A 24669-nucleotide genomic window follows, 5' to 3' on the forward strand; every position below is an offset into this window, starting at 1 on the left:
GGGTTTGATTCTCCTGCTCTGGGGCTGGAAATAAGAGCCCACAGAGATATGTAGGTTAATGTGGCACTATCTTCTTTCCCACACATGTTAGAAATCCTACTTTTCCTCCCGCCTTTCCTCCTTCGCCCTCCAGGCTGGGTGTGACGTGTCAGGTCTGACGCCTTGCCGTCTCTGCACCAGATTCCTCTGTCGTGGAGTGCTGGTGGAGGTCTCATGGCCCTCTTTCAAAGCTAGGTCAAGGGTCAAAGCAGTCAGTAAACACCATCATTCAGCCTCCCAATGCAGGCGCAAAGGTAGACTTGGCCTTATAGTATATATAGAGGAGTGGGAACTCAGGCAGATGTTCAGTTACATCTTGACTAACCACATGAGATCAAATTTAGGTTATTTTACTCTGTGTAAACTGTGGCTTCCTCTTAACAGACATATTTGTTAAGAAATGATTTTGTAAAAACTACTTGCAGTGGTGGAATGTAACTAAGTAAATTTACTCAAGCACTGTACTTAATACAAGTTTGAGGTACTTGGACTTTACTTGAGTATTTCCATATTATGAAACTTTATACTTCATCTCCACCACACATTTGGGAGATACAAGGTTCTCATGAATGAGTATGAGTACTTTTACTTTTGATACTTCAAAAGTCCATTTAGTTGATAATAGTTATACTTGTATTTACCAGTTTGAATGCAGGACTTTTACTTGTAGTGCTCTACACTGCAGACTCCTCGGTAGCAGATATGGAGTTCAGGATTTTGTCCAAGTTGTTTGGAGTGGACAACTCAACTGTGTTTGGGAGTTTCATCCTGTTATGAGCTATGCATAACTGTCTGCACAGCTCCTGACCCACAAACATGGCCTGAGCATTCAGACCTCAGTGTCTCATCGGCACATTCTGGGTGTGTTTGCACTTAAATCTGTCCTTGTGATTGAGTCATTTTAGTGCAAAGTGTGAGCACGGCCTGTGCTTTTGATACGTGTGCCTCGCTTGTTCTTTGTCGTGGTCTGTAATTTGCCGCTGTGGATTGCAGAGTGCGGCATGTCAAGGGTTGGCTAATTTACATCTGTATTGATGTCAGCACCACGCTTGACTGTCATTGCAGCCGACCAAATTACTGCTATTTAGAAACTACCTGCAATCTCAATATGGAGTGCTGTAATCTCCTAAAGAGAAGAGGATGATGAAGGGACATTATGAGGTCATTTAGTGAAGGACTGTCTGACACGAGTGCTGGTATGATGCTGAGGCCAAGAAACGTCAGTCATGTTCTGCCAAATATATGCTAAATTACACCAATCTGAGAGCAGCAGTGCTTTCAAGTCAAAACTGTACCTGAAAATTCAACCATAGGAAGCTTTAGCTTGTCCTCCAGTTATGGCTCAGGGGGATTCAGAATCAGTCTAAATGCTCCAAGTGTTACATTACATGTCTGTAAAACATGTGTTTTGTCTGAATTTTGATTTAAATGCAGTCATTTTGATTTAAATGCAGCGACAGGATCACATATTTAGACTCACGTGGATTGTTTAGCCTGCGAATATATCAGGGATTAAACAGGTGCTTCCTGTCAAAGTGTGTGTGGCTGCATGCATGCATGTGAGCGTATGTCTCTGTGTTGCCATGCAGTGCCTTGGATCCCAGATGAACCCAGTCGTGCTTCCTTTTCAGCATGGTGTGGATTTCATAAACAGATATGCCATGTGCATACTGTCTCTCACTCCTCACAACACAGTCTTATACACACACACACACACACACACACACACACACACACACACACACACTGTCTGTCATATACATACACACATTTTATGCAAACACATTAACAAACATGAAAGTCAGCCAGTTAAAAGGCATTGCATTCATGGAGGTTTCAGCCACTAGCTTTGTCATTCATCGCTCTTGCTGCCTAAAGCATTAAGACTCTTCTGCTGAAAGACACAATGAAACCATGACCTGGACTTGTGTTTCCACCGTGCAGATTCTGCACTCTGCTGCCAGGAGAAACATCCAGTGCAGGCACAGATATGGCAACAGCTCCCGTCTGAAGCACCTCTGGCTCCTCAGTGCTGCTTTGAAAACGACTTCCTCTGAGATCTTTTCCATTGCAGACCTGACTGAGATTTATATGTTCTGAATTTGCATGTAACGCTGAAAGTAAGAGCAGGATTTAATTGGATTAGTTTTTAATTGGAGCTGTACTGGCTGTGAGTTTGACTTTAATTTAAACCTGGACTCTCTCATATCCAGGCATCTGTATTCAGTTAAATTGTACCTGGAAGCTCCCTGAGTCCTTAAACGTAGCCACAATTAGATGTTTTTTTAGCAGTTCAGTTTGAAGTTATGGCAAAAAAAAAAGATTATGGGGGAGTTTGCAAATTTGCACCGTGTGGTGCAGCAGTTTTGTTCTTTGAATCGTTTAATGAAAGTCAAACAAGTGAAATCAAGTAATAGTTTTTAAACTGTGAAACTACCGCTTTAGCAGATTCCAGCCCAACTCTGGATGAATAATTCAGATGCAGTTGTCAGGTGGTACAAATCATGCCCTAATTTCCTCACAGGCGCAGTCAGCAAGATGAAAGCTCATAACAGAAACCAGCCTTTGCCATCAGAGTGTGTTTGAAATGTGGTGATTGGGAAATGCTTACTGATGTGGGAATTTCTTGAGACTGCTACCTTCCTGGCTAGACAGCAGTCAACAAACACTGGAGAGAAAGAAGCACGTTAAAGATGGACAGGTGCAAAGAGGGAAAGACAGTAGGAATAAACAAACAAGTGTAAGGAAGGAGGGCCAGAGCAGGGGGTGGAAGTGTGAAGATGGACAGGGGTGTGTGTCGAGGCTGACAGGTCCTTAGGCCACCATAGAGCACACCACCTGTAACAACTGGGGGTGGTCTCCTCCATGGAGGTCATCCTGGAAGAGATGGTGGGGGGCCAATTATAATCTTCAGAGCGATATAAACCATCGCAGACAGACACGCTGCATGCAGGCGGCGGCTACCATCACAATAACCTTTAGACGTTGTTTTGAACTTGAAAGTGGTGCTTTGTCTCTTAAAGTTCATAGCCCTGTGAAAACTGAGATGAGGAAACGACCGACAAGGTACAACTTTCACACTTCAGTAACTGCACTTTATGGCAGATGCTGCTGCTCTTTTTACTAGATCTTCATATCGGAGTTATCTCAGGCATTGAATTTAACAGCATAGTAAAAGGACTGTAATGCATTTACGGTGAAGAAAACATTTTAAAAATGCTTTAACACAAGGATCCAGAGGCCTACAGGTAACTGTTGTCAGCCACAGAAACCGCAGGCGCTCTGTTTTTCCTCACTGCTCCTTTTCCTCTTTTTTGATTAAAAGTAAACGAATGAGCACAAGGCTGATAAAGCCACACAGGGGCATTGAGTGGTGCAGGAAATGACCTGTTATTTCTAGTGTTTCTACGGTTTCCTGCCACACAGGCTCAGAGCTTCCTGATGGATAAGGCTGAACTCTCATCACCTTGAGATGGAATTACTTCAGCGGGAAAAGGTGTCATTTTTCTAGCCTGCAGCCACTGTGCAGCCTGTCTGTGGAAACACATGTATGAGTATGATAGAAGAAGGCTGCTGATCTGTATGGTTTATGTCAGCATGCAACACTGACTGAATGCTCTCTCTCTCTCTCTCCAGGGACTGCCAGGACCTCCAGGGAAGTCAGGCCTGCCAGGCAAGAGGGGTCCTCGGGTAAGTCTCCTTGGTCGCTCTCAAACACCTCCAGCCACATAAGACATACTTCCGTTTGTAACCTTCAGAAATGATTTAATTATCTGGTTTTTGAGATTTATTCTTATGGAACCATTTCAATAAGCACGTCTTTATTCTGGTTTATTCTGGGCATCTCTCTGCGTTTGTGTTTGTTTGTGTTTTTGCTGCTGCCGCTGATGTGCATGTTGACTGAAAGCTCAAACACAAACAGTCAGTAAATAACCTTCTTGGCAGGAGGTGACTCAGAAAGACAGACAGACAAACAGACAAGGACAGAGAGGACCGTGTGTTCCAGCCTAGAAGGCAAGGTCCTGGACCATTTTCTGAAGTTACAATAATAACCTGCCAAGCCAGGCTCCCACATCACTTTAAATCCCTCCCAGCACCCAGCTGACACACACACACACACACGTACTCACACACAAAGTTTTCCTACGCAGGCAGGTTGACCATATTCAGCACGGGGCTGCGAGTGCTGACCTCCCACCCCTAAGCATAAACAGGAAAGCTCCTATAAAGACGGCCTTTCAAAAGGCTGCCTGTGCCACAGGATGCCTAATAAAAGCACTGTAAACAGACAGGGAACACATGGCTCCACTGGACTTTCTTCTCCTCACTGAGCTGTTGCAGCAGGCTTCACCCACACTTCATAGGAATCCCATTCTGGACTAATGAAAGGCCTCTTTCTCCAAGGCAGTTAAATAGATATAGTCTCATCCGTGGGTCTTCTTTGAGTAATTCTTCTTCTACTTCCTCTGTTTCTCTCTGATGTATAGATGCAGCGTGACTCTAGGTCAGTTGGCCAATCCACCACTTGGGTCCAAACTGAAATTATGTAATTTCTGCAGCTATTGGATGCGTTTCTCTGAACTTTTGTACATTCATGGGCCCCAGAAGATGAATCCTGGTAACTTTGGTATTGTTCTGTAATGCTCTAAACTAAATAACATGGTGAGATTATACCTGCTATATGTTAGTATGTTAGTGTCATAATTGTGCACATTTTAGCATGCTAGCATTAGCAGCTAAGCAAAGTGTCACAGAGCTAGCTTGCAAGCGTGGCTGTAGACTGTTAGTCTTGTTTTCATGTATCACTGTCACTGCCTCTGTCTCCTCAAAAATTTTAATTTATGGACAAACACCACAAACAAGCAACTCAGTCAGTCCACACAATAGAATGCATCTAAATGCATCAGTCAGTGATTGATGTTTTATGTCCATGCATGCAATATACTTATATGCTCTGTCTCTAGTGTCTTTTTTAGTGTGCTTTTTTAATTATTAGTTGCTGTTTGTGTCTCGGAGACTCTTAGGCTAAAGTCTCTGTGATCCCCTACCACTGTGGATGTATAAGGAAGTCTTTGTCTGGCTCTAATTAAAGCTATTTAAGCCCCGGCAGCACCTCCCATCCCGGCTCTAGTCGCAGTTCCACAGCTTCAGCCCCACTTAGGTGGATTTCTCATGGTTCAAATCAAACGTACCTGGAATAAAACTTTAATTGTGCTTAAAAAGTTTAAGCGCGGAGCTGCATGAACTTGGTAGAGCCAAGGATAATATGACTCTGAGTGGAACTATTTTTGTTTGACCAAGCAGCAGCTTCTCTCAAAATATGCACCGTATTTAACTTGAGGGACTTGCGAGTAATGAATCAAATTTCCCCACAACAGAAGAATAGTTGCAGAACTGTACTGCTGTGGAATTCCTCCACCTTAAGTTGGCTTTGGACACCCAGTTTCGACTCACACTTGTCCTGGTTAAAGCCCCCATGCCAGCCTCAAACCTCATTCATCAGCAGTATGTATCGACCGATCACCTCATACTGATTTACATCCTGGTGGCTTAGTCGTGGCCTTTGTCAACCACAGCAAACCAGCTGTTGAACTGCCTGTGGCATTGTCAGTGGAAGTGGTTGGTTTGCAAAGCACAAACTATGAAAACAAGCCTCGTCAATAAAAAAGCACTTGTAAAGAAAGACCTTTGGTTTTGATGCCGCTTTAACGGGGGTCACTCGCAAACACACCGCCAGTGTCTGACTCTGACCTCACAGTCATTTTGTTTAACGCACACACAAGCACACATCAGCGCTCACACAGAAGTTTAGACATGCTGCAGCACTAATCCCACGGCATGTCGCGCAGACATATGTGGCTGCGTTTATGACCTGCCTATATAAAGAGTGAGACAGATTATGGCGCTTTCCTGTAAACAAAAGCATTTATCAAGTTTAATTGCTGCTGCCATGTGCGTGTGCAAACACTGAGATGCATATACACATACTTACACACTCCCTAGCAGGCACTCATAAACACATGTTGTTTAAATTCTCCCCTCCTGGCCAGATAAGAGTGTGGTTTCAATTTGGGAAAAAAAAAGTTCACTCGTTGATCGCTGGAATAATTAACTCCGAATCTGAATTCACGCCGCAGGTTGCTTAAATTCTGCAGGGTCACAGGTGGAATGGCATGATTCGCTCATAAACATCATCTCTTTACGTGAAAGACGAAATTCCAGTCACAGGCTTTTGCTGCAGGGGGAGATGCTCGCAGCTTTTTGCATGCCTTTCCGTAACCTCGGATTACTGGAAGTCTGTATGATGACACACAGAGCACCATTGAGCCCGCCGAGCACCACCCATGAACCTTGACCTCTGATCCCACACATGGGAGTGTGAGACGCCGTCTCCGTGGCAACGGCTGTCAGCACAGAAGCCCTCACTAGGTGTCCGCGAATAGCCGGGGTGAGCTCTTTCGAGTCTGTCTGTAGGTGTACAATGACGACGGTGGTAGAAGGGTGCGAGAGGAAGCGTGCGGTGGATGCGTCGCGGGTGCACAGGCCCGTATCTCTCTGAAGGCTGGCTGCATGCATTCATCTGGAGCCTGCTGGGTCAAAAGGGTCTTTGTCTGCGTGGAGAAAAAAAAAATCTCTGTCGCCCATCTTTCCTCATGCTTCCCGTCCGAACCACCCCCCTGCCAAGAACTGAAACTCCCCCCGCCTTGCCTCACCTGCACGTAAAGCTAATTCAGATCCCAGATGCACATTTCATATAGAAACCTGGAAAGCTTTGACTATAAAGAACTTTCAAATGAATAAAAGTGTTGAGCTCTGCTTAGTGGGGCTGTTTTGGTAACACCAGGTGACAGATGAGCTTTTTAAGGGTCTGTATAATCCCCAGTGTAAGCTGTATATATGGATCTCTCCTCTGGAACATTACTGTAATAAGCTCCAGGACAGTAAAAATCACTGCTTCAATTCATTATTTCTGCAGTCTCCCTTTGGGCACTTTAATAAATTTTTCACTACCAGGTTTTAGATGTTTGGCATACAAGTAGCTCTAACTTTCCCTCATAATATTCAAGCTTGTTATGGCCATTATGAGCTATTACTGTTATTGTTGTAAATGACTAAATAATACTTTGCATTACTTACTATTTCCTTTTTTATACACTCTGGTCACTGCATGATGTATTCAGCTCTAAAAACTTTGGCTTTTGAAGCAAATAAATTTATATGGTTGGCTTTTTACCAGCGCAGCTTAATTCATTCGCCCTGTCTGCTTCTGTTACTATGAAGTTTTACTGTAACTTAAATGACACCGAGCTGCTCTTTTCGCTCTGCATGGCATGCTGTTACGAAATATTCCCCTGAATCTTCAGAGGCAGAGTTTCTACTGTGTGTGGATCTTTAATTAAGGAGACATCCAGTGGTTTCACAGGCTCTTGATCTAATGTTAGTTTATCAGACATTGCCCCTTTGGCTCTCATTTGGCACGGCATCATACAGGATCCCTTTTATCTTTAATACGGCGACTGTATATACATTTAAAACTGTCTTTTACAAGCTTGTGTTTAAAGTCAGACTGTGTTTACAGCACAGCCCATTAAATGGGCTTGTCTAACAATTTCTGTGTGGGAATGTAACCGTGGGAGTGATGTCATGCATCCAGATTTAAGATCCACAAGCACATATACAGTATTTCTTCACTTTTAGTGGCACATATGGTGCTGATATTGAACTTTCTAGATTCAAGGTCAGATATTTATATATCTCAGAGCGGGCAGCACGCATGTTACCGTAACATGAAACATTAGGAACTACCATTCCTTTAGATTTTGACCATTTTGTCTGAACTTAAAATGCACAGAGCTAGCAGCCTTATTACCACAGGAACCACAGTACCGCCCTGCATCGCTGTTCAGAGGTTGGTGGTTTTACATTTGATAGCCCTCAGCTTGTGAGTGCCCCACCCTGGTCTTCTCTAATTAGACACCTGTTGTGCGAGAAGGGGACACGACATGGAGGCAAGAGCACAGCGCCAAATGTTGGTGCCAGCCCGTGCCTACCAGTGTTCTGCCCAAACTGTGGTGAACCACAGAGTTAATTTTGAAGCATGTAATTCAAACATGTCTAGTTTGTTTAAGTTTATTTAGGGCACAACAGCGTTCCGTTAACGCTGTCTGGACACACGAACTCTCGAGGGAGACGCCAGCTGAACACAAACCGAAAATGAAAGGGGAGGAGAGTACGGGAGGCAAAAGAGGCAAGATCTTTAAAAGATGAGAGTCCTTCGAATGCATATATCTTAAAATTGTTTGGATTCTTTCACTTGAGAGATAACAACACCTTTACACACACACTTAGCAATGCCCTGTTCATTCATGAGAAGCTCTGTTTCTAGTGAATCAGACATGAAGGCCATCAAAGCGCCCTTTGACAGGAAGAGCAGTTACAGCAGAAGCCGTTTATGTTGTCATGTCTGCGCCCGACCAGTATGTCTGTTTTTGAACTTTGCTCAAAGGGCTTTTTGTTGAGCTGTATAACCCAGCCCAAACCCCAGATTACTTTTTCTTCTCTGTGGGATTACTGAGAGCTGCCTGTCTGGACGTCGCTAGATGTTGTTTTTTGATGCTGCAGACCAGATCGCTAACATAATGGCTTCCTGATTTGTTTTCACTCACCTCGGGGAAACTTGCTGACCCGACTCATAAAGCACTTTTTCCGCCCTCTCTGACTCGCTCGACCCTTGACCCGCTACAGGGGTAGGTTAGGGGCCCAAGGGTGCCACCACCACGTGGAGGGCAGGCGCGAGGTCAGAGATCCACAGGAAAAAGTCACTCAGAGGAAGAGGGAGCCAGACAGACGGATGGATGGATGGCGGAGACATAGCAACAACCCCTGTGCTTCTGTCTGACAGCTGCTGTTTAAACCAAAGAAAAATTGGTGGAGATGCATTCTCTGGCTTCCAAAGGTTTTCTGCTAAACCATCCCATGGGGGCTTCTGGACGGGGCGAGATGGTTCACATTACCAATATGCTGCTACTGTAGAACTCGCTTTGTTTGCTTTCAGACGCAGTTGTGTTCATTTCCTCGGCTACAGCCGACGCGGCCAGAAACACACACCAGCGGAGGAATTCAAACTGTTGTGATACGAGATGATCTGCATTACTCATTAGGATGCTTGGCAAATGTGTGTTTGTGTGCGTCTGGAGGGGGGTTGGCGGTGCTGTGGTGTGTGAGGCAACAGGGCGCAGGAAAACCACATCCATATGGTGAAGCAGCTCCACAGACCCCCATTTTCCATAAGCTTCTACCCCCAACACCAACCCCAAATACCTCACCACCCAACTCACACACACACACAGCTGATGTATCGGAAAATAGGCTGAAGTAGCATGAAGGCTGAGGTTCTCCAGACAGATTTTGCACCCCCCGCCATCCACCCCAACCACCCTCTCCAGTCTCATTCACAGTAGCAAAGCCCCAGTCTGCATCAGCTCCATCGAGATACGAAGACTGATTGAGATCTCGATCTCTGCTTGATTATGTTTTCCTCTCTCTGGCTTTTCCACAGGGTGCCCCTGGTCCCCATGGAAACCCTGGCCGACCTGGTCCACCCGGGCTCAAGGTATCTGACACACTCTTACACTAACTCGTGATCACAAGTGAGCCTTTCTCTTTTTTTTTGCCATGAGCCCAGCAGCCACATGGATATTTCCACATGAAACATTACGTGATTATGTACCTCTGCAACTCATTTAGTAAGAAGTTTCTGATCTTTTTTTGCCTCCAGCATGAATGATAATCCTATGAGGATGTGTTAGATTTTCAGTTTTTCTATATCAGCTGGAATCCATAAAGTGCAACAAGGGTAATGGAGCTTTATGGCTGAAGAATCAGGGCCACCTAAGTTCACGGCAGTGCAGCCACACCTGGCAGTTTGAGACACCGCAGCACTTAATACTGAGGAGCTGGATCACTTTAACATGTGTGCCGCAGAGGTGATTGTCAGGACTTCCAGCTATATTTAAAGGTTTTCTCAGATTCTTGGAGATCTGCTCGATTTAAGCTCCAAGTAATGTATGTATGTTTATGCATTTATGTGCTGTTTCTGTGTGAAATGAATTCAAGTCTATGTGCTACCACTGCAAATCTAGTGGAGGGATAATAAGTAAATGGACAGCAGGGGAGTTAGAGTGATTTATCAGAGCTCCAGGGAAAGACATTACGGGTCAGAAAGTGAGAAGTTCAAATAAATCTGTCTAATTTTAACTTGTGAACAGGAGATGACCCTGCCCAGGACAAATTCTCTGCATCCCTCCTCTGATTGTCTGGACTTGACATATGCCTTAGCAAACACCCATGACTGTGTGCTCAGAGTACATAGCGAGGAGCGCTACCTGTATTTAAAGTGCATTATAAAAATGCCTTGCAAAAATGGCAACTGCGCAACTGGAAGTGGTCACACACCCATCACCAGAGCCCTGACCTCCCCAGGTCACCCAGAAGGACTGTGTTTGTCCTTGTCTCCCTGATGTAATTTATATTAGTCCTGGTTGCATTCTTCACCTCTTCCCATCCTTATGTAACTAATTGTCATTCCCGTCTGTTATCTGCTTGTCTCTTAGTTTTATCTCTTGGAAAATACATGTATTTACTTTGTTGCTTGCATAAGAAGATTGATGCCACTCTCTAAACTGGCATAAAGGCTGTGTAGGCTGTTTCTTTATGCTAAGCTAAGCTAACGGTTTGCCAGCTGTATATTCACATTAGTCATACAGACAGGAGAGCGGTATCTTCTCATCTATCTGTCAGCAAGAAAGCAAGATTTTAACTGCTCCTTTAAAAGTAAGCTTTATAGGCTCCGTTAAGTGACTTTTGTTTTCGATTTTGTTAGTATTCTGCTAAAAGGTTGAACTGTTCCTTTAAGACACACATAACCATATGAAAGTCCCTGGTTCGGTTTTGGATGAAAACATTGTAGATATAGGCAGATATTTGAGACTCCGTCCGAGTGAATGAACACTTAAGTAAATTCTTAGCAGAGTAGAGCCGAGCTGGCTTCTTCTACCTGGCAGGTGTGTTGAGAGAGTGATTTCTGAAGTGTTTGAAGTGTCGGGGTTCGCTGCAATCTCTGCTCTTTCATCGTTAATAAATGAAACAAAGTTGTAAATAGCAGGGGTCCATGGGGAGAGAAGGAGTCAGCACTTAGGGTAATTTCCGATCCATAGCTTTGATGTGCTGAAGCCCCATTATTGTTACCTGCTGACAATGAAGCTTGATGTGTGTGTGTGTGTGTGTGTGACTCAAGGGGCACTGAGACCACATAACCCACTGTGGCTAAGAAAAGCATCTGTGCTGGTTTTTCTATGTGAATTTATGTGTTATTATCTAGTGCAGGCTTTATAGAGGCAAGCTTTTGTAACCTTAACCTTTTCCCCCGTCCAAATGAAAGGTGTTGGCCGGTGAAATTATTTTGTTAAAGGGATTATTGTTAGACACTTTAAAAGATTGAAATCACTGAAGTGCAGTTTGGTCATTTTCACCTATACAAAGTCCTCCTTTGTGCTTTTCTTTCTTATCAGGGGAGAAAAGGAGACCCTGGCATCTCACCTGGGCCAGCACCTAAAGGAGAGAAGGTATTGTGTCCCTCCTTTTCCTCTTTCATGCTACATTAATTTATAACAGCGCTCTGTTTGGCACATTTATGATTGCTATTTGTGCAACCGCTCATTGTTGCATTACCACCTTTGACGTTCTCCCTTTGCTTTTTAGGGAGACTCAGGGATTATTGGCCCGGTTGGACTGTCTGGCCAAGAGGGTCGGAAGGTAAGACACGAAGACATGACATGAAATAGAAAGTTTGTAAGTAACCATAAGAGCTCCCATCTACCAGCTGTTGTTGTTGTTGTGAGAGAACAGAGTGCTCACATCTGCAAACTTTGGATAGTGAGTCCCTTGAAACATTTGGGAAAGCCCGAGAAAGAAAGTTTGCATGAGTCATTGTCACCATTTCATAACCCTTGTGTTTTTGTAATGTGTCTGTTGTGAGTGTGTGTGCGTGCGTGTGTGCGTGCGTGTGTGTGTAAACCCACTCATCTTTCTCTTTTTGTGCTGCGCTCACCATTTCTTCCATCTGTGTTCGCTGGATCCAGCACAGAGGGGTCTTAATGTTGGCAGGAAGGATGTCATGAGGGCTGAAGGGGGAGGTTTTTGTCACCAGAGAAATGAGGATGGGGATCATGCACTCAAACTCAAAATCACCAGCGTCTTAGATGTGACTTATGTCCCGATGGAGTGATTCAGGAGTGTAGCGGAGAAAAAGTGGGACAGAGCCTCTAGTCGACAGGAGTGGAACAAGCACAAACCACGAGCAAGTTCAGAGAGCTGTGTGTGTGTTTATGTTCACAGTTATGTACATGCGTTCCAGCGTGCCTGCGTCACTTAGATACAATACAGCAGTGATTTGCAAACAGGGGTATCTGTACCCCAGGACACGGTAGATTGAGGTGTAGCTAGAAATAAACACTAAGACGTTTGTCTGCGCGTTTGCTAACTGGTTCATTAGCAGTCTAGCAGAGGAGTCAGCTACAGTAATGCTTTAATGGTTGAAATAGTAAGATAAAGTAATGGATAAAGAGTTTAAATAGTTGGGTAAAGCTAAAAGTCGCAGATCAATGGCTGAAATGTTCAGCATTAACAACATGAGACTATTGCTTTATATAAAAGTGTTAAATAACACCCAGTTGAAACGGACGTATTTGGAACAGACAGATGGTGTTGATGAAGGGGTATTTGAGTTCATCTGACAGGGCTTTGGGGGTACGTCAGCCAAAAACGGTCGGGAAGCGCTGCAGCGTAGGACACAATCACCACAACTGTCTCAGTGCACGGTGAGTCTTCACTGAAAATAATCTGTTTCACCTTTTCTTAAACAATCAGATGGAAACCCGTGTCTCATTGTGGCAGAGGAAGATCTCGTAACCTGCTTTCAGGTACATTATGTATCAAGCAGAATTTCAAACAAAGTGCCAGAATTAGCTGAGTAATTGGATGTAGAAGGACGGCTGTATGCATTTCAGCAGAGGTGTAAAGAGCCTCTGCACGTATTCACTGTCTTCCAGAGCCACAGCGCTCTGCAATAGAGCGTGGAGCTCTAGTTGGATGGCTGCCTCAAGCTTAACATATGGCTTTTGTTAGGAGTCTGTTTTTTTCTGTGTGTATCTCTGTGTCCAAGTTGTACGTCTCTGCCTCTCTCTTTCACAAACTCTCAGTCAGAATGGAAAATGTAAAGCTGGTGGAAAACATTCACGGAGCTCTTTCAAACCAAATGAGTTTTGGCATATCAGTAAATCAGACGCTGACGTCTGAATTAGGGCTGCAGGTGAGAGTGCACACGGCTGATTGATCTCTTATGACGCTGAGATTAGCCACAAATTATTGTTTAGGCGAGATCACAGGTAAGATCACCTGGCAGGGATGGAAAATGACAGGACATACCTTCACTCCCTACCTGCGTACAATCAGATGAGCTGTGCAGATGCTCAGTAAATGAAGCCCGAGGGTGCTTTCTAGCTGTTTAGAAGTGCATCAGAATGACATCACATCCTCACGTCTGGGAAGTTGTTGCCAGGGCAACTTCTCCAATACACACCGACATCGTGACAGCATGCCTCAGGTATTGGTCAATGAACCACAGACACGATGACTGTAGAGGAAACTCGTTAAATTAACTGCAAGGAGTCAGCTTCTTTTCCGTACACAAACACAGAGCGGCTAATTAACCCCTTTTCGTCCGACACTAAACAATGTACAATAGCTCCTCGCAGGTCTCAGCTGTGGCTCGCTCTGCTGATCCGACATGCCTACACATTACAGTGAATGACGGGGGAGTGAGTCAGTGTCCGAACTGTTCTGTGGTAGCGCAGACGGTCTAGAAACAGGCTCTTTGTTCTGTCGTGTTCCCTTTCGGTCAGCTCAGGTGGAAAGTCCCAGGCGTGTCCTGCCCTGATGCAGGTCTCTCCGCTGAGGCCTGCTGCAGGTCAATACAACAGTGAAAAGCAATGATGACTTTGGTTTAATTGCATCGCAGCAGTGGGCCACCCTGAAACACCCATGTGCTGTTTCTTCCTCTTCATACCTCGAGCTGTTTGACTCGCTCTGTCTCGCTTGCTTGGCTCGTCACACTGAAGCTGTGGTTTAGGAAAACGGGACAACGGCAGCTTTTCCTCTGTTCTCTTCTGTATTTTTCCCTTCTGCCTTCTCTGTCTCTCTCACACACACCCGAATACACACACATTCACGCTCTTTATCGGCCTTAGCTTGACGCTTCAACCGGGAATTTTGGAATTTGGCTGCTGGTTTTCCATGGAAAAACCTTAATGGACAAAGCAGGGGTGCTTTGAACGTGTGATGGGAGAGTGCGATTTTACACCGTCAGACAAGCCAAGCATGTTCCGCTCTGTACAACATTTGTTCTACCAAGCAGACTGTGAATGGCTTTTCAGTATGGCAGGCAGGGTCAGGGAGAGGGGACACACACAGGGCCAAACCTCAACTACAAGGCCACATTGGAAGCCACACGTCTTACCTTACTGCCTCTCTTCTATGTCTATTCCCACTGCTAGTTGATCTGCCTCTTCTCTTTGTCAGCCTTTTCTACATCTGTCTTTCACACTACGGCTGCTTTTTCTCCCTTAAAGCCAAGTTATGCAGCACGGTAGCATGGAAACGTCCAACTACTCATGTGTAGCTAATCTTATTATGTCGGTATGCTTTGGTAGATGTTTTCCTGCATGTTTTTATAATATTTTTATAATAATTTGACATTTAGGAAAACACACTTATTCTCTTTCTTGCTAAGAGTTTTGATGAGATCGATGAAGTACAGAGCTAGAGATTCAGTTAGCGTTGCTTAGCATAAAGAAGTTACTGGATTTTCACACCTACAGTTCATTTGCTCTGGTCCGAATCTTTGATGAGTTGCTGAATTTGTCATGTCATGCAGAGAAAAATCCAAGCAATCCAAAATTCAGCACTACAAACCGTGTCAGGAAGTTCACTTCACTCATTGCTCAGATGTGTCTGGGGCAGGTTAGGTGTGAACGCATCTTAAATGTGCTGGTGGGCATATTTTCCATGCTAGCTGTTTCCCTTTGCTTCTAGTCTTTATGCTAAGCTAAGAGAATTGCTTCCTGCCTCGAGCTCCATGCTTAACAAACAGACATGGCAATGGTATCGATCCTCTCGCCTAAATTTTGTAAAAAATTTCTGTTTGTATTGGGCAACCTTTGTTTGATGTTGACATACATACAGCCACATATGTGTTGTGTGCTATAGCTTTGTTTCTGACATTGAATATATGTTCCTGGCTTCCAAAAACATCATAACATCATTTTCTGGCTGTTTTGATCATGTTCTGGCTGTAGTTCCCTAGCAGCAGCTGCAGCTGCTCAGCATGGTACAATATCATGTCATCAGTATAGAGTGAAAGGTAACACTAGTAAATCAATCACATTGAAAACATATCTATCATAACCATGTCTATGACTTGTTTGAGACACATTTTGTTGAGCCCTTATTCATTAGAGGTGCTTGCATGTGCATGTGCTTTTCAAGACCAAACCAAAGTTCAGTATAACGTATAAGGACATACTGTAATTTCCCTACAGGGGCTGCACAGTGTATTAAACTTACTCATTTCCTTCATATATGCAAAACGGTTTATTGTATGACATTAATCTGTCTGAAGGCCCCCAAGACCTGTTCCAAACCAAACTCTCTCTGTTTAGCTCCTGCCCACTGTTCAAACTAACAAATCCACATGCTCACCATCATTGTAATTATGGTAGAATTCAAATCAACCATCATTTTCTTTGCATGTCTCACAAGAAGAACAACAAATCATTGTTCTGTCTTCCACCATGCTTGTAGTTTCACAGTGATACTGCATGCAAGCTGCTGAAGTTGCGGTTCAGACAGAGATGAGATGAGGGATGTTTTTCTGCCGGGTAGATTTCAAACAAATTGTCCGCTTAGGTTCATGCAGTTGTTTGTTACATCTGTCCCCGCCAGACATCCGTGAGGTGGGTTTACGTTCTGCTGTACATGCAGCACATGCACGGAGCCAGACGATTGCTTTGAGCAATCGTCTGGCTCCACGCTGTAAGGGGAATTTGGAGAGAGAGAGGTGGAAAGATGAAAGCAGAGATTAATGAGGTGAGTGGTACATTTCTGCTACCAGGGCACCGTCCAGAGGAGGCAGACCGTAGAAGACACATATTCATCATTTGTGGTGTACAACTGTTAACAGACATGAGGCCTGTGCTCATTTGAACACCCACAAAGTTGAGTCTGCAGAGGGTGGGTTGGTAACCAGTCAGAGGAATGACATGTCATCTGCTGACACAATGTGTCTTTTATTTTATTTCTGCCAAAATGCGCTTAAAGCACTCCTCAGCTTAGTGGGGTAGGATAGGGGGTAAAAGTACTTACAGGGTGCTACTGGGGAGCTGCTGTAAATGAAAAGCATTCTGGTGGGTTTATCTGATTGAACACACATGCTCATTAAGCGAGTGGCATTGTAAACACAGGCGGGCCAGTGGGAATGGTCGCTCTCATTAGCAAGCTCATAATGAGTGAGATAAGGATCTGAGATGGTCTAGCTGGGGTTGGGAGGCTATGGTTAATACCCAGGACCCCCAGCATGTGTGTGTGTGTGTGTGTGTCTGTGGCTCATGGACCTCACAGCACAGCTTGGGAACATAAGCCGCTACACATGTTTGTACTATAAGTAAGCCATGTAATAAGATGACGGTGTACATATATCCATGCATGTGAATGTATGTGTCTTTGCCTCCATGCACATACGTGGATAAACATACCGACTGAGACGCGAGTAGGCGAGTCAGACAAACACAAATTCATCAACAGTTATAATAACAGTTATAATACTTGATAGACAAGTGGAAATTTTCAGAAGGTCACACACAGGCGCCATGTGTCTGCAAGGGCGTCCATCCCTGTCCTCTCCACAACACTGCTTACCAATAGAGCTTTCACAAAAATATGGAAACACACACGTTTCTGCTTGTGTTGCTGTGTTACGGCAGCGGTCTGTCAGCACCTGGTGACATCTCTGTTTATTTGATGTGTGTTGTTGCTCATGTGTTTTTATCCCAGCTCCAAGCATCTCCTCCTAGTGGTCCTTCGGTGATGTGCAACAGAGAAGGTCTCAAAAACAAAAGCTTGGATATGTTTTAAATAGAGACAGAATAGGATAATGCTTATGGATGAGTTGTATGATATAAAAAGTCATCTAAACATCTATTTATTTTATTCTAACTATAATATAGCAAAACAAATGTGTTGTTTACTCAGTTGCGAGGTATAATGCTGACGCTGACACTGGCAGTGGAACGTGCTGGTATGAAGGTGTAAGCCAGTGAGAGTGATCATGTTACATAATGAGAAGCGGGATGCTGCGTCCTCTTCCCCTGCTGCTGTCAGATGACAGGACTAAAGGATGGTTTACAGGAACTCAGGGAGTCTTGGCTTAGTCCTCTGGATCTGTGGTTTAGGAAAACGGGACATCAGGAGTCTTGCTTTGCCCCTCTGTTTTTATTTTGTTTTTTCCACCCTCTCTCCTTTCCTTTCTCTACTGCTCTGTCACTCTATCAAACTGTGGTCTGGAAAGGCATGTCTTCCCACCTTTGATTTAGTTTTTCCCCACTCTTTGTTGGGGGTCTGTGTTACTTGAGTCAGCAGAACTGTAGAAAAGCACTGTCAGGCTGTCTTCAGTGTTGCAGTCTGCTCTGCAGGCAGAGGGAAGGGCCTGCTATCTGACTCAAACAGGAAGGCATTTATATCCTCAACATGCCATGATCCTGGCACAGCCTCCCCCAGCACCAGCTCTCCATGAACACAGCCAGTGGAAAGTCTGATCCCTTGACAGGAGGGCAGATGGATTCCTTGCATATGGCACTGAACTCGTCTGCAGGGGCTGTTAGCGTTAGCATGCATATTTTACTTTGGACAAAACGCCACCTGTCATTCCTACGCCGAGCGAGAAGCTCTCCTGCGCTTGTCGTGTTTTTCCTTGTCTGCGAACACTTTCAGAATGTGTGTGTTTTCTTTCTCCTCTGATTATTTTATGCTTCAAGTCATTTCTCATGTCTCGTGTTTGTCTCTTTAGGGACAGAAAGGTTTCCCCGGTCCACCTGGACTCCCCGGAGAGCCTGTAAGTATCTTTCTCCATTTCACTGATGTCACCTCCCAGGCTTCGGCTGTTCTTCACTCTGTTAATCCCACACTTGAAAAAAGTCCAACATTCCTGTATGTTGCATCTCATGCCAAAATGACATAATATTGTTCTATATTATTCAGTACATTTTAAAATTCCTCTCAGCTCCTGATGCACAACCCATGACCTGCACATTTCCGTTCATGAGTGTCTTAATCAGTTTTTGCTCTGATGTCAAGCACTCTCAAGGTACTTATTGATGACTAATTCCTCATATTCTCACGTCTCACCTCATTCTTTAAAATCTCAGTCATCATCCACGCAGTCTGTCCCTGTGTATGTGTGTGTGTGTTTGTGTGCACGCAACAAGCATGCCTGCAGGGTTGCCAGATTAGATTAGCCTGTTATGAAGCACTGGTGAGGACAGACATCTGGCCAAAGTGCTGTGCTGCAGCAATGCTCTCCAGGATATCAGAAAGCGATGCCAAAGAGAGAGAAAATAGAGAGAAGAGAAACAAGCCAAGTAGGCCAACAGTGACACGCTCACGGCTGTTACACTGCAGCTTTGGAGAAAGTCTTCTTTTGTCTGACTTTCGTTCCCTGTAGCTTGTCGTTCAATGTTCCCTCCTGCAGCATTTTACCGTGATGCTATCTTAATCTCAGACGTGTATTTCATTTCTCTTACTTCCACCTCAGTCTTTCTTTAAACTGGGGAAAATTAACTCTTTTTACTTGCTACTACAAGTGGGAGGAGTCTGCCTGTTTAGCCCAACAGCACTATTTTAAGTATTGGAGCATCCAGCCTCGTGTCCGGAGCTATTTTCAGTCGGCCCGGGTCATACTACTTACTGCTGGTATTAAGGAAAGGCCTTAGTCATGGAAAGCAGAGTGAAACGTTCTCCTCTTTGTCACACAGTTTTAGGTAAGTCCCCATTCTCGGGGTGACGTCACCAGCACAGGGAGTTCCCACACTACTCATCATGGAGGAGTACTTTTTCTCTCTCACCGTCATGTCCTTCCACTCTGTCCATCCTCGAACGCCCCCCTCTTTCCCACAGAGCTGCTGTTGCTGATGTTGATCACGGCTCCAGCTTTGAGTCTGAATCACCAGATCACCACTGACAGGATAATAAGCACAACTGTTTGGCACTATGGATGCTGTGGCTATTGAGAACAAAGGCCAGCTGGTGCTCATGAAAGTGTTGATGACTCTTTGTTACTGTAATGCACCGTGAGGCCGTGCTCAGAGCCCCTCCTCGCTGGTGGCCGGTTAAAGATCCAAACCTCACTCAGCCAAATTCTTGCCTGCGTTTAACTGGCTGCATTATGCACTATATTTATCCAAGAGAGGGAATGGCAAGCAGTACACACGGCTGCACGTCCGGAGTGTGTCAAAGGAAGTTATACATGAACACTTGGACACAACCTGCTTCTGTGTATGCGTGTTATGCCTACACACACACACACACACACACACACACACACACAAACAAACTCCTAATTAGCACCTATGGTCTTTACACAGACCACATCTGAAAAGAACTTTTAGCATTAACTATGACTCCTGGCATCCAACATCCTTGGTAGGAATTGGTGATATGCAGTGGTGGAATGTAACTAAGAAAATGTACGCAAGCACAATACTTTAGTACTAATTTGAGTCTCAGTATTTTCATTTCATGCCACTTTAAACTTACTCAACCAGAATAAAAGGCAAATATTTCATCCTTTGCTCAACTAAATTCAGCTATAGTTAACATTTATTTTACAAATTAAGGTTTTATATCCAAAAACCTATCATCTTATAGAATATGCTTCACTGTTAGAAATTAAAGTACCCGACAGTATAAAAAGTACTTGAAAGTAACTCCACCTTGACAAACTTCTTTAAACAAAACACTATAACATTCCCCAAGCCATTTAGTAATTTCACTTTTGATACTTTTGAGTTCATTTTGTTGATAGTATTGACGTACTTTTACTGAAGTAACATTTCCAATGAAGACCTTTTACTTGAGTATTTTTACAGTGTGGCATTGCTGTCTGTCTGCTACTGTGCAGCTACTGTGTGTTTGTATTACTGTAATTTTGACCCTTCCCTCTCTCTCTCTCTCTCTCTCTCTCTCTCTCTCTCTCTCTCTCTCTCTCTCTCTCTCCTCCCTGCAGGGAGTGCAAGGTCCAATCGGAAGCCCAGGTGCCAAAGGTTATCCTGGCAGGCAGGTGCAGTAAATCCTCTGCTGTGACTGGTACAGTTGTAGTCAGGGCCATAGTAAAGGCATGGGGCCAAGTGGAATTAGGTTATGTTGAACAGCTGACTTGGAGGAAAATATTTGGGTAAATACTGTATAGAGGAGTTGGAATTTTTTAAAAGTGGTCCAACATCACAAGCTACAGCCTCAGAAACTGGTGCCTCAGATGAATGGGTATATTTACTGCACAACTACTTGTACAGGAGTACTTGTTGTTAACTGTTGTCCATCACCTCCACAGCATGTGGACTAATAATTTGGGCAATCTGGTGGCATTTTAAAAGTGTTTGCAAGCCATGTGGATGTATTGCATCATCTTATTTTAATGACTGTCAGTTGAAGGCTGGCCTGCCACACATCATAATGACAAACACATTCACGGTGTATTTGGGTTACTGCAGGTGTATACAAGTAAAAGTGTTGAGCGGCTGACATAAAGTTCCTCTCTTTGTTTTTCAGGGTTTACCGGGGCCTATAGGACCATTAGGGCCTAAAGGCGTTCGGGTAAGTGATCTCATCTTCCTCCATTCAAGTGTGCTGCTCAAGTTTGTGTTTATCAGTCTGAAGTACTAACATTGCTGCTTTGACAGGACCAGTGAGTATGTTTACAGGCAAGCCGGTCAGCCTGACAGCTTTCTGACACTTTTTATTATGCAATATTTATAGAAGGAGCCTGCAAATCTAAGTTGAAGTGTGCGGAAAGTTGTTTAATGAAAGGCTGCAAACTATTGGTATTTTGTGCTGTAAACTTGCATGAGAGCAGGTACGCAGAAGCAACAACATCCAGGTGCATGCATGCACATAGGTGCACCAGCATCCACCTCTGCACACATGAACACATTCATACACACTCATTCAACCAGTGTGCGCCACTATTAATAGTGTTCTAAACTTAGGAGCCTTTACTTGTAATGTAAACATTGTAATACTGTATACAGGCACATACTGAAAGGCTGGCTGTTGATAAGCCTCCACATACAAACACACACCCTTTAAGTACACAAACAAAGAAACACACACTCATAGACACAAACAGTGATTTTTATGTTGCGTTCCAATAAAGGTTCTTTATCAGCTCCCTTTGGCTGCTCCAAAGCCTCCCCTGCCCCCACTGGCTGGAATTTCCTGTTTAAGCTCCGTATGAGGCCCTGCTGTCTTAAGGAGGCATTCTAGTCCTCTCTCTCTCTCACTGAGCCACCTTTCCAAATATTCTGCACTCTCTTTTGAAGCGTACTCCATATTGTGCACGCTCGGCTCGGACTTGCCTGAAACTAGCATTAACCATTCCTCCAGTGTTCAAACTGTTGTGGTGTTTGTGCTTGTTTTCCTCTGTGTGTGTCTCACCCTGTACCGACAGCTCAGTCTGATGTCCTGGCTATCTACAGAGATCCCTGGCGTGAGGGTATGTGCCCTTGGACTACATCGTGGAAGCCAGCACCATGCAGTCCATGGGCATATACACTTGCCTCATGGCTTGGTTCTTCATGGAATCCCACCCTATCCATGCTGGACCGTCGGCCCCTGAAACTCTGCCCTAGAACCAATCGGAGTTGCTCTTCCTCCTGCTGCTTTTACGGCGTCCAGACACTCACATCCCGTATTCCTCCTCTCTCCTCCTTCTTCCTTTCGTCCTCTCTCCTCCCCTCTCCTGTCCTGCAGGGTTTCATCGGAATCCCGGGCCTTTTTGGCCTTCCTGGGCCTGACGGCGAAAGAGTGAGTTCTTGTCAAATTAGTATTTTCTCTCAAGCACAGCCAATAATTGCAAAAATGCACGATGACCAACTGAACACAGCTAATCGCCCAATGGGATGACAACAGTGCATCTCCTGCCATTTCATTCAGCTGCCTTGTTGTTGTTATAATGCGGGAAACAGTCCCCAGCTGTCCGACATGCTGCTCTACAAGGCTGCGTGGGAGTTTTGATGACTCATATGATAAAAGCCCCATCTCTGAGTGTCTGAACTGCCTGAACTCATCAATTCCTCCTCCGTCTGTAGAGCCTCTAAAACATGAAGCAATTAGCCCACTTATGACATGCTTCAGAGGGTTGCGTCAGGGCATGTTGGAGGCCGTAATCAGGTTCTATCCAGGCAGCAAGCCAGCAAGATGGCTCACACCTTAGCTGAACACAATAAACGAGGTCTGCTTGTCTTCTCCCAGAAGAAACTGTTTTTATTTAACATCTGTATATATGAGATGGAGACCTACATCCCTCACAATAGGCTGGGGAAATGTTGGATAGGCTGCCATCAGCTGTTCCTCACATCTGTTGAAGCAGGAGTTGAGAGAAGCTGACTTTTAATTGTGTGTTCTGAGCTTTAATGGGTTATGCCTTTTACATAATGTCTGTCTCTCTCTTTCTTCTTTCTTTTTTCTGACTTCCTTGAACCCTTTCCTTTCCCCCTTCTGCTTGGGTTTCTATTCCACCTCTACTCTCTCTTGTGTTGATTTTCAGGGCATTCCCGGCGAACCAGGGAAGAGGGGCAAGATGGGTAGGCCGGTAAAGTTTTGTCTCAACATACTTTACAGATAATCTTTCCAAAGTGTGATGAATTTTGCTGGGAGTGTTTGACTGTGAATGTACACTATCGGCTGTTATTAATGGCTTTTGAATGATAAGAGTTTGGAAGATGTTGACAGATATCAACAACATTCAAATCGATATTTGACTTCATTATTTTGGTTCAAGTTCTTAATGCTGCATGCAGACAATTCCACTCACATGAGGCAATGATATAAATTAGCATTACAATGAATGTTTTGAATTCATTTTTCTATTTGGGTCGTGTTGAGAGCGTTTGGTGCAAAGACTCCAACACCTACACATGTGAAAATTTATAAGGTCTGCATTTACGTCATTGTTTGAGCCAGCTCACTGTTTCCATGGCTGTTGGAAGGGTTAACTGCAGCCTGAATGCTGTAGAGTCCCACCAGCCACACGTCGGGGTCTTGGACGCAACAAGAAAAAGGCTTTTGTTACAATAAAGGGCTTTGGTCCCCCCCACCCCCACCCCAGCATGGAGCCAAGCCATTTGGAGGAAGCCGTTGGTTCTGTTGTGTGTGTCAGATAGTGTTCAAAGTCAGTTTGACAGAGTGTTTCAGAAAGAGTGTGTAACCCTAAAACACACTGCTGAGATCATTCTGCAGCTGTTGCTTATTGGCTTTTCAGTAAATAAGGCATTTATAGACCAAAACGTCTGAACACACGCAAGCCAGTGTCCACTTAGTGTGAGGTTTTGTAGAATTTCAACTTATTCTGTAATTAGAGAAATGTTTAGGAAGTAGCTGTGGATGCATGCTCGCCTCAGATGCGACAGGCTTTTTTTGACACACGTGTGTGTTCTCTCTGCTTGAATAGATCTGCATCATAAGAGTCATGAGAAGATTCAGTCTTCGAGACACTTTTCTGCAACCAAGGCCTCGTTACTGCCATTTCACAGTTTTGGCACAGATCATGCAAAGCTAAAAGTATTCATATGGAAGTGCTGCCAATCACAGCTTGGTCTGCTCAAAGCACATTCTGGATGATTTTATGACAACAGCAGCACTGCTCGAGGCAGCAAAGAAAATAATGGCAATGCATCACAGCCTATGACATTGTTTATGCATATTCAGAAACAAACAGCTTTATCTTGAGGAGAGGAGCAGAGGAGTCCTGTAATTTTGATCATTTCAGATTCTGTAGAAGTTCATTTTAGCGGCTGCAGGCCCTTACAAGTGACCTGTAAATGAAACTGGGGTCGTCGCATGGAAAATGGAAAGCTAGGACACTTACAAGATGATCCCAGGGAGATCATACCGGAGGAGAAAGAACAGAAGAAGCACCTGAGCCAGACATTTTAATGGCCACAGCCACAGCGCTTACGCTCTGTCGAGGAAACACACACACGGACACACACTACCAAGGACCAATGAGGGAATAGATATATCTAAAACAGTGGAGCACATTAAAAGGTTTTCCGAAGTGCATCGCCAACAGCTCTGCATTTAACTGTAAAGCTTTTTTTTGCATTTAACTGTTTAGGGTTTGGCTTTTTGAGATTGTCTTCAGTCACAGTTCTTTCACATCCCCTCAGTATCTGCCAGTGAGCTCAGCTACTGTGTCTTACTATTTAATCTTGAAGCTGAGGAACAGGGGTCTCTGGCGTCTTGTAA

At 44.4% G+C, this 24669-nt stretch overlaps 1 protein-coding gene across 1 annotated transcript in view; it reads left to right on the top strand.

The window, feature by feature from the left end:
- col27a1a (collagen, type XXVII, alpha 1a) overlaps nt 1-24669 on the top strand; it is a 66752-nt gene that overhangs the window by 12631 nt on the left and 29452 nt on the right. The window contains exons 4-12 of the mRNA XM_076758759.1: nt 3676-3729; nt 9599-9652; nt 11610-11663; nt 11800-11853; nt 18218-18262; nt 20432-20485; nt 20974-21018; nt 22174-22227; nt 22970-23014. Coding sequence (XP_076614874.1) covers nt 3676-3729; nt 9599-9652; nt 11610-11663; nt 11800-11853; nt 18218-18262; nt 20432-20485; nt 20974-21018; nt 22174-22227; nt 22970-23014 — 459 coding nt within the window. The remainder of the gene's footprint in view (nt 1-3675; nt 3730-9598; nt 9653-11609; nt 11664-11799; nt 11854-18217; nt 18263-20431; nt 20486-20973; nt 21019-22173; nt 22228-22969; nt 23015-24669) is intronic.

Source organism: Chaetodon auriga, chromosome 19 (genome assembly GCF_051107435.1).
Source record: "Chaetodon auriga isolate fChaAug3 chromosome 19, fChaAug3.hap1, whole genome shotgun sequence".
In the NCBI taxonomy this organism is placed as follows: Eukaryota; Metazoa; Chordata; class Actinopteri; order Chaetodontiformes; family Chaetodontidae; genus Chaetodon; species Chaetodon auriga.